At 37.6% G+C, this 13,933-nt stretch overlaps 1 protein-coding gene across 1 annotated transcript; it reads left to right on the top strand.

The window, feature by feature from the left end:
* Positions 1 to 6: 6 nt before the first annotated feature.
* On the top strand, positions 7 to 10,133 carry LOC118432690 (galactose-3-O-sulfotransferase 3-like). The gene is made up of 6 exons (XM_035844297.1): positions 7 to 300; positions 2,042 to 2,245; positions 4,668 to 4,806; positions 5,199 to 5,323; positions 7,465 to 7,806; positions 9,118 to 10,133. Exons 2-6 carry the CDS (start codon positions 2,109 to 2,111, stop codon positions 9,593 to 9,595), a joined length of 1,221 nt encoding a protein of 406 aa, XP_035700190.1. The 5' UTR covers positions 7 to 300; positions 2,042 to 2,108; the 3' UTR covers positions 9,596 to 10,133.
* Positions 10,134 to 13,933: the final 3,800 nt, after the last annotated feature.

Genomic DNA, 13,933 nt, shown 5'->3' with positions numbered 1-13,933 from the left:
AACTTACTTGCTGCGGCCTTATGGACTATGTATTAATGTCATTATTATTCTCATTATTAGTGCTTGCCTCTAACATGTAAGTTGTATTCTGATATTGCAAATGAAATGACCTAAAGTTTTGAACTGAAGAGCCTCTGTTTTTGTGCATACGACTCGTAGACTAGGGGTGAAGGACACCAGTACCATGTGACCATACTGGTTAGTCAACTTGTAATTAACAATCTACGTCACGCAGAAGTCACGAAAGGTCAAATGTGTTACATACTCCGACTATCCTGTGGATCCGATAAATGTTAACAGGTAAGAGCGTCCAGAATTTGTTATTTCTTACGTCTTTATAATAAGATAGCAATGATAATTAGTATGTTAACGTATCACAAACAATGCATGTTAACGTATCATAAACAATATTTTGGTAACACTTTATTTACTTAATAATAATTTTGTGTGGGTGTCGCCATTGTCTTCTAAGGGTACACATATACATAAATGTGGACATCGTGATACTTCAATCAATATTAATTCAGAACGTTTCAGTCTTTGTGATCACTTGAATATAACATATCGTTTCATGTTGCTCTTACTGATATGTATTTAATAGAATAACACATAAGCTAGTCAATCGTAGCTAGTCAATCGCACGAAAAACGGTTTGACACTTTGACATTTCAGTATATAAACTCTTTCAAACGTTGAAAGCCTTGTGTCTGTAGCTTTAGCCCCAAAAATGTCACTACTAGATATGTTTCAGAGGGTCTAAAGAAACCTCTCACTAAAAGCAACGAGCATTTTAAAATATCTCTCGCACTAAACGACTAATTACTGTTCTAATCATTTCTAAAACGTGCGGAAACACCCCCTTTCTCTAGTGGTCCGTTCTTGTCTGATTGGAAGCATTGCAGCGCAGATAAAACTAGTTGATTAGCAGCCTCAAGCTCTGACCTGATTTTTTTTGACATCACCATTACAAATTCAACCAAGGCTTCTTCGTCTATCGTATCATTTAATTCAGCCTGTAGTGTGAGAGAGCAGTTGCTGTATATGGAAGCATTTGAGGATCAAATTAATTGATTAGCAGCCTTAAACCCATGACTCAAATCAGAAGCCCCACTTAGGAGGTCAACCACACCCAGTACAGGCTGTATTTGTGAGATCGTGCTATTCGATAAGCAACTATGTCTTCAATGTTTAATACCCTGCAAAAATGATATTGAGCTAGCACTAATAAACTGAAACTAAAGCCCGTTTACTAGAGTTTTTATAAAGATAAATCCTCTTTGAATTAGGTGGAATTCGCTCCAGTCAACTGCTGCCTTAATGTCAATGTTTATAGCCTGGTGTAACAGTCTGTGCTTAATGCACTACCCACGATGTACCCATAATGAGGAGAGGGCAGGCTATAGTTCGGTGGATACAAGGTCATGGATTCAAAGTGGGAGGGGGGAAGTTATAGCCAGCGATAGGAATTATCTGGTATCTGTATATGGTATCATTTGTGTCAATGGAATCTAATAACAGCATGGGAAGTTTCTGCAACTTACTTCGACATTATGTCAACATTTTTAGCTGGCCAGTATATCGGTTGCAAATATCATTTTAACATAATACTATAACGTTATGATTAGCGTTCTTTGAAACAGAGTGAACGCTTTGAACTAAATGCTTTTATGATATGTGTGTTTGGCTGTCTTTTTAGTCATACTTGTAACGCATTGTGAACGCTTTATAAAGTCCTAGTTAGTACAGATTCAGTAAACACAGCACCGCCGCCAAAGTACACGATGTTCACAACCAGATAGGGAACCTACCCGCCATAAAACCCAGGCATGCCTCCTTCCATAAAGGTTCTGGTAGATTGAACAAAGAGTATATATTATGATATGAGCAGTGCCAGATCATTTTCCATTCCCCAGTTCTATTACTTTATTTTTTTTTAGCGAAATAGATAAAAGAAAAGTAGCACCGGCATTGTGATTAGATATAAATCATACCTCACGGGGTTTTCATTCGTTTTTTTTTTGTCATTGTCTCACTTCTGCAGCTGGAGAGTGGTGACGTTACGAGATCAGACGGTAACGTTCTAACTGAGGGAACCAGACAAGTCCATCATGGCACGAGAGTTCATGTTTCTTGCATTTTCTTTAAGCTGTGTGGCAATATACATGTCCATTAGTTTCCTATCGGGATGGAAGGACAACTCGACCGCGGTAAAACCTGAGTTTGCCAATTTCCATATTACCCAAAGGTAAGAAAACTATTTTTTCAAAGGACATCAGTGCACGAGTGCTCTCAAACTAAGCTTTGCTGTCACAGTGCAGAATCTAGTATAAAACCCTTAGAAATAAGAAAATTTTATTAATTCATTTTCTTCAAATCATCAACAAGTCTGTTCGTCACAGACCCATCTCCTTGGGCATGTTCTATTATTGATTTTGAGACAAAGTTTTACTTATTGGTTAGTAGAAAATGACAGCTGGACAAATTTGTGGGTATCCGAAGGCTTGTGTCCACTACCTTCACCTTTGTCAAATTGTCTTTATGTATGGATGAATGAATGAATGAATGAATGAATGAATGAATAAATGAATGAAGATTATTGTACATGCATACCCTCATGGGTTAGGTATACGTCGCAACAAACTAACAATTTACATATACATGAAATGTATGAAATAACTAGAAAGGCCGACATTTGCTTAGGAGCAAATACAGCATATTGCAATCCATCTTCATCCTTGAAAAAATCTCAAAATTCAACAATTTGAAGTAATGTTTGCTCAAAGGGAAAATGAAGTACTGTGGGCACTTGTCCTACACACCTTCATGCCGAATTTTAGGTCATTTGGTTTCAATATAAGGGCATAGGAGCCAAAAATATACATTTTTTAGTTAAAACTGGCTAAAAATCCCAAAAGAACTCATTTTTGAAGTGATCTATGAAGAAATTGTCAATGGGGTCCTGTGAGCATATGTTAAATGCACCTCTGTACCAAATTCCAGGTCATTTGGTTTCTATACAAGGGCATAGGAGCAAAAAATATACATTTTCAGTCAGAAATGGCCAAAAACCCTAAAATAACTTATTTTTGGAGTAAACAATGAAAAAAGCGTTGATGGGGTTCTGTGGTCATATGTCAAACGCACCTATGTACCAACTTTCAGGTCATTTGGTTTCTATACAAGGGCATAGGAGCAAAAAATATACATTTTTAGTCAAAAATGGCCAAAAACCCTAAAGTAACTCATTTTTGGAGTAAACAATGAAAAAAGCATTGATGGGGTTCTGTGGTCATATGTCAAATGCACCTATGTACCAACTTTTAGGTCATTTATTTTTAATACAAGGGCATAGGAGCCAAAAATAGACATTTTTAGTCAAAATGGCCAAAAACCTAAAATAACTCATTTTTGAAGTAATCTACGAAGAAAGTTTTGATGGTTTTCTGTGCTCATATGCTCAATGCACCTCTGTACCAAATTTCATGTCATTAGCTTGTAATACCAGGGCACAGGGACCCAAAATATACATATTTTGTCTAAAAATGACCAAAAACCCTAAATATCATAAATTCTAAGGCCTCTATCAAAAAAGTGAAAAAACTGTCTGGGGGTATTTGCTATTTCTACCAGCCTGCCAAATTTCAGCTCATTTAGCCAAAAAATGAAAAGAATTAATCCCATTTGAAGATTTGACAGGAGAAGAAGAAGAGACAAAGGAAAAACAATATATTGCAACCCCATACTATGTATGGATTGCAATATAACTACCATTACAAAAAAACTACTCTGTTGAGCTAAGACGGCCCATGCACGCTCGATTTGTCTCCGAGTTCGGGCGCGTGTTCCCTTGTCCAGCCGAATTCGAACACGTGTTCCATGATGTTCCATTACGTAATTCGAACCGAACGCGCGTTCGAACCTGTGGTTATTTGCAACTTTTCAACGTAAACAGGCACCGTAAGGACCCTTTATCCTTGAATGGTGTCAGTGTGGTCAAATAATGACATTTACGGCTTAAGTCCCAGCTCAAAATAAGAGTACTGATCTTTTTTGTACTCAAGATTTACCTATTATCCCTTTCTTATCAAAATTGTCCGAGGTTATTTTGTATAATCATTTAATGTTTTTGACTATGGTGCATTTTCAACGAAAAATTAAAAAAAAAAATGGTCGTTTCTGATGTTTTCGGCCCAAAAACAACAATATAATCCTAATTTAAAACAAAATAACTAGGATAAAAAATGATAAGTTATGGTTGGCTTTCATCCTTTAGAATATCATAATTGAAAGTCTTGTTTCCAGCTGGGACTAGACTCATGAAGTAAACAACACTTTTTTTAACCAAAATGTTTATTTCTAACCCAAAATCCGGCATGTAGAAAACAAAAATCACAAGTATTCAATGTGTTTAAAGTAGTACTAAAACTGTGTGAAGTTTCATCGTAGTGCGACCGAGCAATCAAAAGTTACGATCGATGTATAGAATACTACTTTATTTTAGGCCATGGGTCCGTCTTAAGCCAAAAGAGTATTATTAGATACTAAAATGAATTTGACTTCTTCTCGCTTCTTTGTTATATTGAAAATGTAGGGATGGATATTCTTTACAATCAAACACTTATCTTAATTCATTAGAAATATAAATTTGTTTGTATTACTTGCTGCAGAGTTGATGAAACTAGTACAAACCGGATGAGCCTAACGCAAACCGGATACCACCCCACAGCACAAAGCAATGTAACAAAGTTAGTTCCAGCAAGCCTTCCCACCTGTGGCCGTCCTGTCACCAACTTTGTCTTCATCAAGGTAACTCGGGCACATCGATAGCATTTAGGACTAAGCGAATGTCTGTATCTATAATGGTGATGTAAGCTTAATATATTTGGACGATTACATAATACTGCAAATTTTCATGTCTTTTTTTTAAGAATCATGTATTAATTGCATTATATGATAAAAATAAGGTTTTTAATGTTGTGCATGTAACATTAGGTTGTAACGATGTCTTGGATTTAGAATCTCTGGGTGCGACCGAGAACCTTTTGAACGCCACTCATAGTTGAAACAGAGTTTTGTCTCTTACTATGCAATATAACAAGCTCTCATTCACTTATGATAGTGGTAATACGTAAATATATCTTATTTGGAATTTGACTATTTCTGTACATAACTTCTAAAAACACATTATTTCTATCCAGGTTCATAAGACAGCTTCTGGCTCCACGTTTATGGTCCTGGCGAGGTTCGGCCGGAACCACGGGATGACCATCTGCTATCCTAAGCGTCATAGGAAGGCAATACACAATCAACTATCATACCCAAGGTAATTTAAGATCTGTCATTTAAGATAAACACACGCATCACGTACCAAGGACAAAATATTGCATGAACATACTTTCACACAAATCGGTAATGTACGCCCATCGACATACAAATAAATATTTTCTCTTCCTTAAAGTATGAAAAACATCAGGAAACAAGAGTTCGTAGACCTCAGGCCTGCATGAAATGTATTGGGTGTCTGTAGACCTATTGTTTATCTTTTTTTTCTTTTCGTCCGTGGTTGCGTGGTTGGAAAAGTGAGATTTTTACCGTGTTGGTTGTGCACCATGCAAAAGTTTAAAATTCCATTTTCGGAATGTGTAAGTTTGGGCATGGATGAACATATGATAACTTATTTTGGATTTCTTAAGCATGTAACCAACCACAGTACCTTGAAGTTGTTGAGACGACCTTTCCTACCTTTTTTTGTCTCAGAAGGCCCATGTAGTTATTCTGTCACATATGATATATTCAGTACTAATATCTTCCTATTTCAATGTACTGACCTAAGGGAGCTGCTAAATCTCCTTAGTGTGGCAATGATATTCATTAAAGATTTATTTCTGGGGTGTTATATCACTTGACACTGGAAGGTTATTTGCATAATTTGACCAATTATATTTTTACAGTAGTTCCATGGACAATATGAATAGTGGTAGCCCCCATCCAGCAACAACAGTTAGTCCCCAGGGTGGTATGATATTTTTATTCAACCCATCCAACTAAAACCTAAATTTCTTGAAGTACCTAAACCAAATTTAACAGCAGAACTTGCTATTCAAAATGTCCTTGTCAATCCCATTCATAAATGGCAAGCTGCTGGCAACTTTAAAAAGTTCAGAAAGCTGTTGTAGTCAGAGTGAACACCCAGCAAACATCCCCCCAAATCAATGAGCAGTTGCTTAGAGGGGGAAAACAATTTCATCATATTTTTGCAGTGACAAAATGCAACAAACGATAACAAATTTAAAACAGAACAAAGCCTCTACCACTTAACCCTGCCCGTACTATAGATTAAGCAGGCCCAAAAATCAAGCGAATATGACTAGCCCCAAACTACAAATTACCTGCATACAATAGGGAAATGGCATCCCCAAAGAAACAATTGTTACAAGAAACACAGGAAAAATCATACACATACCTTTCTCTTACACTCAAGCTCTATACATTTCTCCTTCACTTTAGAGAGTTGTGTCTTCTGCTGATTGCCAAACAGGGTAAAAGAACTTGTACCAGAACTTTAAACTCAGTACTCCACAGCTCTCAAAACACCACAAAGACTAACAAGCAAACTCAAATTGGTTAGGTACAATTTGTAGTACATCATCTGGTATTAGACACTGTTGATACAAAGTAACCTGATACATTAGAGGTGGCCCAGGCCAGATGATGGTTCTACACCCAACCGTAATCTGTTTTAACAACCAAGCAGATATTGGGAGGATGCCCCAACCACACCAAAACAGGGTCAACCTATACAGTATCAAGTTCAAGCGCCAGGAGGCCCAAAATCAAACCTGAGTGTCAGGTCACCACCCCCAACCCACGTACTAAAAATCGTTGTGCTCGCACCATCCGTTCTCGAGATACAGCGCCCTAAATCCCCAGCTTCCAAATTTTCCCACGCCCGTGAAAACCATACCTGCATACATGCAGGTAAAAACTATATATTTTAACCCTTTCTTTCATGGTATAGATGAAACATATTCATTTAAAGGCAACCTAAGCAATATTACAGCGTCAAAGTGGAAATATTCTGAAAAAGGCAATCTGCATGACATTGACATCTACTGCACTGTATTCTCACATTCACATCATAATTTGATACTTTGAGCGGTTAAAAACAGCCCAGAGACAAGTTGCTCGAGGATATTTCTTATTATTGTAACCCCCCCCCCCCCCCAAAATAAAAATAAGGACTTGATCTGGAACCCTTCTGCAACCCATTCCCGCGCTGTTTTTAACGACTCGATTTATGAAACAATGATGTAAATGTGCTAAAATAGTGCATTAGATGATAATATTATACAGACTGCCATATTTAGAATATTTCCACTCTTAACAATGTGATATTGCTTAGGTTGCCTTTAATGTCAACCGGTGGGTTGGATTTAAACCAACCCACCGAAATATAGTCCACAGTGGAAAGCTGACAAAGAGCGACTGTAGACCGTCCCCTGGAAGAAAATACAACCTCATCATACACCATTCTGTCATGAACAAGCCAGCCATGGACCGAGTCATGGAACCCGGCACCAAGTATATCGGCATCTTTCGGGAGCCTCTTAATCATTTTCGGTCAATCTTCTTTTGGAAGAATAAAATTTCCCGCCGTAACAAAAATCCACTTGGAGCGTTTCTTAATAGAAATCACGACCGGAAAAGATCATATTCGAAACATCACAATTTTCAAGCATACACTATGGGGTTCCCGAAGAGGCTGATGGCCAGCAAAAATGAAAGCCAAATATACGAAACAATCAGGTGGGTTATATTTGTATTTTCATAATATTTCACTAAAAAGGTGAATTTCTTTCAGTTTCACTTTATGTATGAATGCTAATGATTCCCCTCTATCAGCAAACTTGATAAGTCATACATTATCAAAAACCTTTCAATTAAATTAAAAAAAAAATACAATTTGAATTATAGGTAGATAATGTATATTACATAATCATAAATATATATCATGTATGTATGTCGACTGATGCTGTCGAAGATTTTACAACATATAAGCATGTTCAGGTCAGTTCGAGAGAGAAGTTTCATCGGTACATTACAAAAGTACAGAGAGATTCAATCGGTTTACTAGAAACTTCACAATTTCACAAGATAAGCAATATTTGGCAACATACGTGGATATCTAAGCATGTTTCTTCATACATCCAGTAGTTTCCATTCAAAGTCACCGTGCGGATGCTTGTTGCCGTTATTTCGAATTAATTTTAAAGCTTTGTAATTATATGTCTAGGTAATTTAATACAGTAACTTCAATTTCTTTAACTCTGTTTCAACTTTATCATTCTTCCCCAGGTTCTGTAAAACTTTCAAATGATGTGGAATTTGATACTTCGCATGGTTTCTTAATTAATAATGATAACTTCATTCTACCATTATTTCCCATTATATACCATTTTTTGTAACATTTGTAAAGGGTCAGTGGGATGGGAAGAGACCAATTCACTCATCCTTGCGAAGTATGGTTGGGTGTCATGCAACATAGGCCTACCATAAAGGATCTACCAGTGACCCGCAGTGAAATTTAAAAGTATACGGAGGCAACACTTGGGGTGACGTTTATGGGGTTAATAGGCAAAGTCCACAAATATTTGAAAATATTCTTAAATTTGAAAGAACCATACAGAAATTTGACAATTATTCTAAATAAAGATTATAGCTACTTCCAAAATGTTTCTAAGATATTCAAAGAAATTGGAATTGTTGTATTTTTCTTAGTTCTTTTCTAAATAAGCTATTGTGTATTTGATATTCTTTTGTTCAAATGATTGTGACTTTTTACAAACATCACCTTAAAACACTAATTGTGACTTAAAATAGACTCTGTTCTCTTAATAAGAAATCTATATTTAATGCAATTAGCTATCATTGCTATGTGAGAGCTTTTAAATTGAAAGATTGCTTCAAAATCGATGCGAGTCTCTTGAAATCTGTTGCTTTGAGAGAAAAGATGCTGTTTCTAAGAAAAGAACGTAAATTGACGAATTGTACGAGGTGCCAATGGTATGGAATAATTTTCCGAAACATATTAATTATTTAGATTTTCTTTCTACACAGGACCATTGCGGGTTGGTACTCGGTGGTCCTAATAACAGAGTACTGGGAGGAGTCCTTAGTTCTGCTGAGAAGGAAGTTTTGCTGGAGACTTTACGACATTCTACACACAACTGACAGACTGCATGCTCTACATACTAAGAAAGAACACATCCCCCTTACTACAGAACAGAAACAAAACCACAGGAAAATGAGCAATATCGATTATATGATGTACGACTACTTGAATAAGACATTTTGGCAACGTGTAACAAATGAGGGACCGGAGTTTTGGGAAGAGGTCAAGTATTACAAGACCCTGAACAGTGAGGTGAACAAACATTGTAACTCAGTAGGTGGTAAAAGAGTCTTTCCTGCTGGTAAATGGAGCCAGGAATTTGTGATTGATTCAACCTTCTGTGAAGAATGGAAATGGAAGGAAGGACGATGGGCATTAGCTTGTTGGGACGTGGTTGGGAAACAAAACGAAGAGACAAAATAGACAAAACCAAATGGCGTTTAGTGATTTAGCCACATGCACATTATGTACATACTATACCGAAAAGCAGTTACTCAAGCAACTGGATATGATTTTGATCAAGTTGCTTTAGTAACTGCTTTTTTTGAAAATCGTATAATACCTTGATATCTCCGTCGACTAGATAAAATTTATAGTTGCGTATTGCCTGCCTTGTGTTTTCTGTAATTTTGTGAGTAAAATAGAGAACTTAAAATAAACTAAAAAGGGACATACTTTTAGATGACTGGGACCAGGCAACTCATTGAAAAAAAAAACATGCCCGTTAATTCCAATCATAAGAAGAAAATTGTTATTGCAGTAAAATGCATTTTATACAATCTTCATACAGTATCGAGAGATTTTGACTTTTTGGACGGATCGAACCTATGTTTTGTAACTTCATTCACCGAAGTAATATAGACAAAATCATATATGTAATGAGTTTTCGACATTTAACCGTAAAACATATCTGTTCCAACAATTCTCCTGTCCCAAAGAAGGTAGAAGAGGTAAATTTTTGCGATTTTTTTTATTTTTTAGACCTTTACTTAACTTGGGTATTTACATGTTAAAGTTAAAAAGTTAAAGTTTGCCCATGCATCTACAGACGCGTAGGGTGGCGCCCATTTCCACTTCGAAGCCCTTGGGCCACACATGTGCAAGCCACTACAGCAGGGAGCTGGTCCGCTGATAGTGATGTGTGTTTAACTTCCATACTCTTCCTCTTTTAGTGCTGAATGCTAAGCAGAGAAGGCAGCATGTACCATTTTTAGAGTCTTTAGTATGACTCAGGCGGGGATCGAACTCACGACCTACCGCATGCAAGGCGAGCACTCTACCAACTCGGCCATTGCACCGGTTACTATTTACATGTACATGGAATAAATATTCTTATCAAGTATGAAACATATGTAGAATAATATTAAAAGATTTTATCACTTGAATGCATGTCATTGTGGCGCAGCTGTAATGCTTTAAATGCATACTTTGAGGGGATTACTTAAATCGCAAAATTTGCAATGTTCTGAATATAAAGAAGGAATTTACATGCCAAAAGATTCTATACGACCGAAGCCATGTAGTCGATTGTTAGTCAAGAACACTCACAGTATTTATTCTTTTATGATCTGAATAAGAATTGATTTGATGCACGAAAGATCATGTTTTATATTTATTTCTAAACCAGTGGAAAACGAAAGTTCCTATTTTGTACATTATAACGTCGTAACTTTAATGTAAAAATAGTCGACGTAAATGGTGATCGCTGACCTTAATATTGCTAACCAGTGAAAGACAGTGCACGTAGATTATGAGTAATTCTTCAAATATTGTATTCCCTTCTGTAAATAGTTTCATCAAGTTGGTAGATCAATCGAACAAAGTCTTCTTCATTTCACAGCCTTCTCTTGATTTGCATTTGTAAACATTTTCGGCGACTATCTGTCGTCTTCATTTTTGTACTGTATACTGATGTCTGTACTGATGAAGGCGACAGACAGTCGCTGAAACGTTTACGAAAGAATTAAAAGAAGGTTGTGAAATGAATAAGACTTTGTTTGATTGTATTTCCTTGTAGGAAGTAGCGTTGTTTGAAGGGTCGTTGAGGTGTTTGGCTTTTATTACGTCATTCAAGTTCTATGATTGAAGGGGAAGTGTATACGTACTAAATTTTATGTGTGTCGGGGTGTTGAAAAGCGGGCTATGCGTGCAAAGTAAGGCTAAGGTCAAATTTCCAAACCGGGGCGCTTGTCTTAACTCTAGAAGGAGGACCCCGTATAGCGGAATAAAATCAAGAACACTCCTTAGGGGCCTTCGCGAAGGATACAGGCTGCCCAAGCCAAGAAACAGCTAAGAATGATCTGTACGTCCAGTTGTAAAATTGTCTATTAGCTGATGTATCTTAGCTTTGTTGTAATCTACAATCAATATGAAAATTAGAATGCCCACAATGAATTCAATGCTGTAATGTGAGCTGCTTTTTTATCGTAAATAATTTACCCACGTTGGAATATAACTAAACAACGACCGTATTTACAGCAAATTCCTATATACAACCGACACTCAACGTTTCGGTGATTGTCTTTCACTTTGCTTCGGGCAATTCATATCTGTTGTCACAAACTAAATATAGAAGCCGGAAGATATTCTAAAATTCCCCGTGACCAGAGGTTTTGTCAATTTTGCCCAAATGAGATCGAAGACGAACGCCACTATGTTATGGATTGTTCTCGATATAATGATAAACGCACAGAGCTGTTCACATTACATTTTGCTTGCTCTAAAGTATTTGCTACTCTGTTCGATAGATAAACTTAACTACATCCTGGGAGGCGATAACCCTCACTGTGTACAAGTAGGCAAATATATCCATGATTGTTTATACCGTAGAACCAATAGTGTAAATGACATGCTAGGCCCTTTATGTTGATGTATCTATACTTATAGATTTGTTTAGCTGTAAGTAGTTGTTATTTATTTATTTATTTATCTATTTATTTCTTCCTCAAACGTACATAGGCAGGGAAATACACACATGGTATACCCTGAATCGCGTATGTTTGTTACAAAGAAACTTATACGTGCAGAATGTCAACAAACAAAAATACATAATATATTAACAAACACTAAGCATAGATCCGAACTCACAGGCTGATGGTAATGCTAGGAAACAGAGTCATTATAAAGTCTGACTGCAGTGTGGAGGAACGACTGTTTCAGTCTGTCAGTTCTTGCCTTGGGGAGAGTGAACGCGTTCTTGTTCCTCAGTTGCCTGCCGGTAACTGTGCGTCTTTGAGGAGGCACAAGATCGTGCAGTGGATGTTCGGGTCTTAACATGTCCTTAAAGAGCTTTACTGCAGCAGCTTCTCTCCTTTCCTTTAAGGAAGGTAAGTTGGGAACTGATCGCCTACCCCCGAGAGAGATGATACGGAGGGCCCGTTTCTGTACACGTTCCATACTGTCCGATTGTTCTTTGCTGCAACCTACCAGCAGAACGTGACCGTATTCAAGAACGCTACGAATAAGTGACCGGTAAATCTGAACCAGGTCAGCCACGCACATCCCCTGTTTAGTCAGTAGTCTGAGATAGTGCAGCCTGCTCGATGCTTTTGAAACGAGGGATTGTACATGGTCGTGCCATGACAGCTTGCAGTCGAAGATGAACCCAAGGCCCTTTGCGACCCTTGAGAATGGTACAGGTTCACCGCCGAGAGAGAATGGCGGTAAAAGTGGAATATTTCTGCTGAAGCAGATCAACAGAGACTGACTTTTTTTGCCGTTTAGCAGCATGTCATTGCACTCCGCCCAGGAATCAAGCTGTAGCGCTTCCTCTCTCATACTGTTATCCACGCGATCCTTCCCCAGGGAGATAGACCTGGACAAACCCACGTCGTCCGCGTAGCCGACATCAAGAGTGTCGCTGTAGACTACGTCTCGAGTACTCATGAACAGGAGGAAAGGTAGGGTGACAGTACACCTCCCTGAGGTACCCCCGAAGTGAGTACTCTCCACTCGCTGACTTTACCGTTAGCAACCACTCTCTGGGTACGACCCTGCAGATAGTTATACATGTAGACCTTACGAAAGTCGCTGTACTTTTGTCGTGTCAATAAAGACTGTATATTTTCTTACTAGTATGATTGCAACATAGAATTATAGTAAGATTAGATATGTTCCTGTAGGTACTGAAACTTTGTTCATTACCAGGTACAGGATGCTGTTGCTGTGCTGGCAGCACGGTCCTGAGGACCGACCCACGTTTTCTAACCTGGTAGTGCAGCTAAAAGGTGGGCTCTCACTGAACTCGCGTCACGCTTGCGTTGCTTCGGGGTTCGTTCATTGTGTCACTGTAATTTTCACCGATTTTCTGTTGCGCTCCCACTGACATGCGTCACTGTTGCGTTTCTAGACTAAATGGACAGGTTATCGGAAGTCGCAGCGTTGTCAATGTATGAAAAATCACTGTAAAATGATGAAAATGCCTAAAAATGAGATTTATAATGAAATAGTTTCCCTTGTGATGATGCTTATGCTTATGAATATTACTTATGTTATATGATAACCTTGAAAGACTTTTACAGTAAAAGAAGTAACCCAAATGAATGGACACGAACCATATACCAGATTTGACTCCATCGCTTATGTGTTTTGCAACTAGTACAAATGTATGTGTAATTGTGTGTGTTAATTTGCATATTTCACAAATGAAAAATCTTGATATTTCCTACGTTTTAGTAGGAAATAGACAAAATATAACCGTGATACTGTTGAAGGCATGTTGGCGTCACTGTTGTGTCACTGTTTTGTTACTCTTGGGTCACT

Source organism: Branchiostoma floridae, chromosome 16 (genome assembly GCF_000003815.2).
Source record: "Branchiostoma floridae strain S238N-H82 chromosome 16, Bfl_VNyyK, whole genome shotgun sequence".
NCBI classification, from domain to species: Eukaryota; Metazoa; Chordata; class Leptocardii; order Amphioxiformes; family Branchiostomatidae; genus Branchiostoma; species Branchiostoma floridae.
Note: the sequence above shows the minus strand (reverse complement) of the source record. Positions and strands in the feature narration are given on the sequence as shown.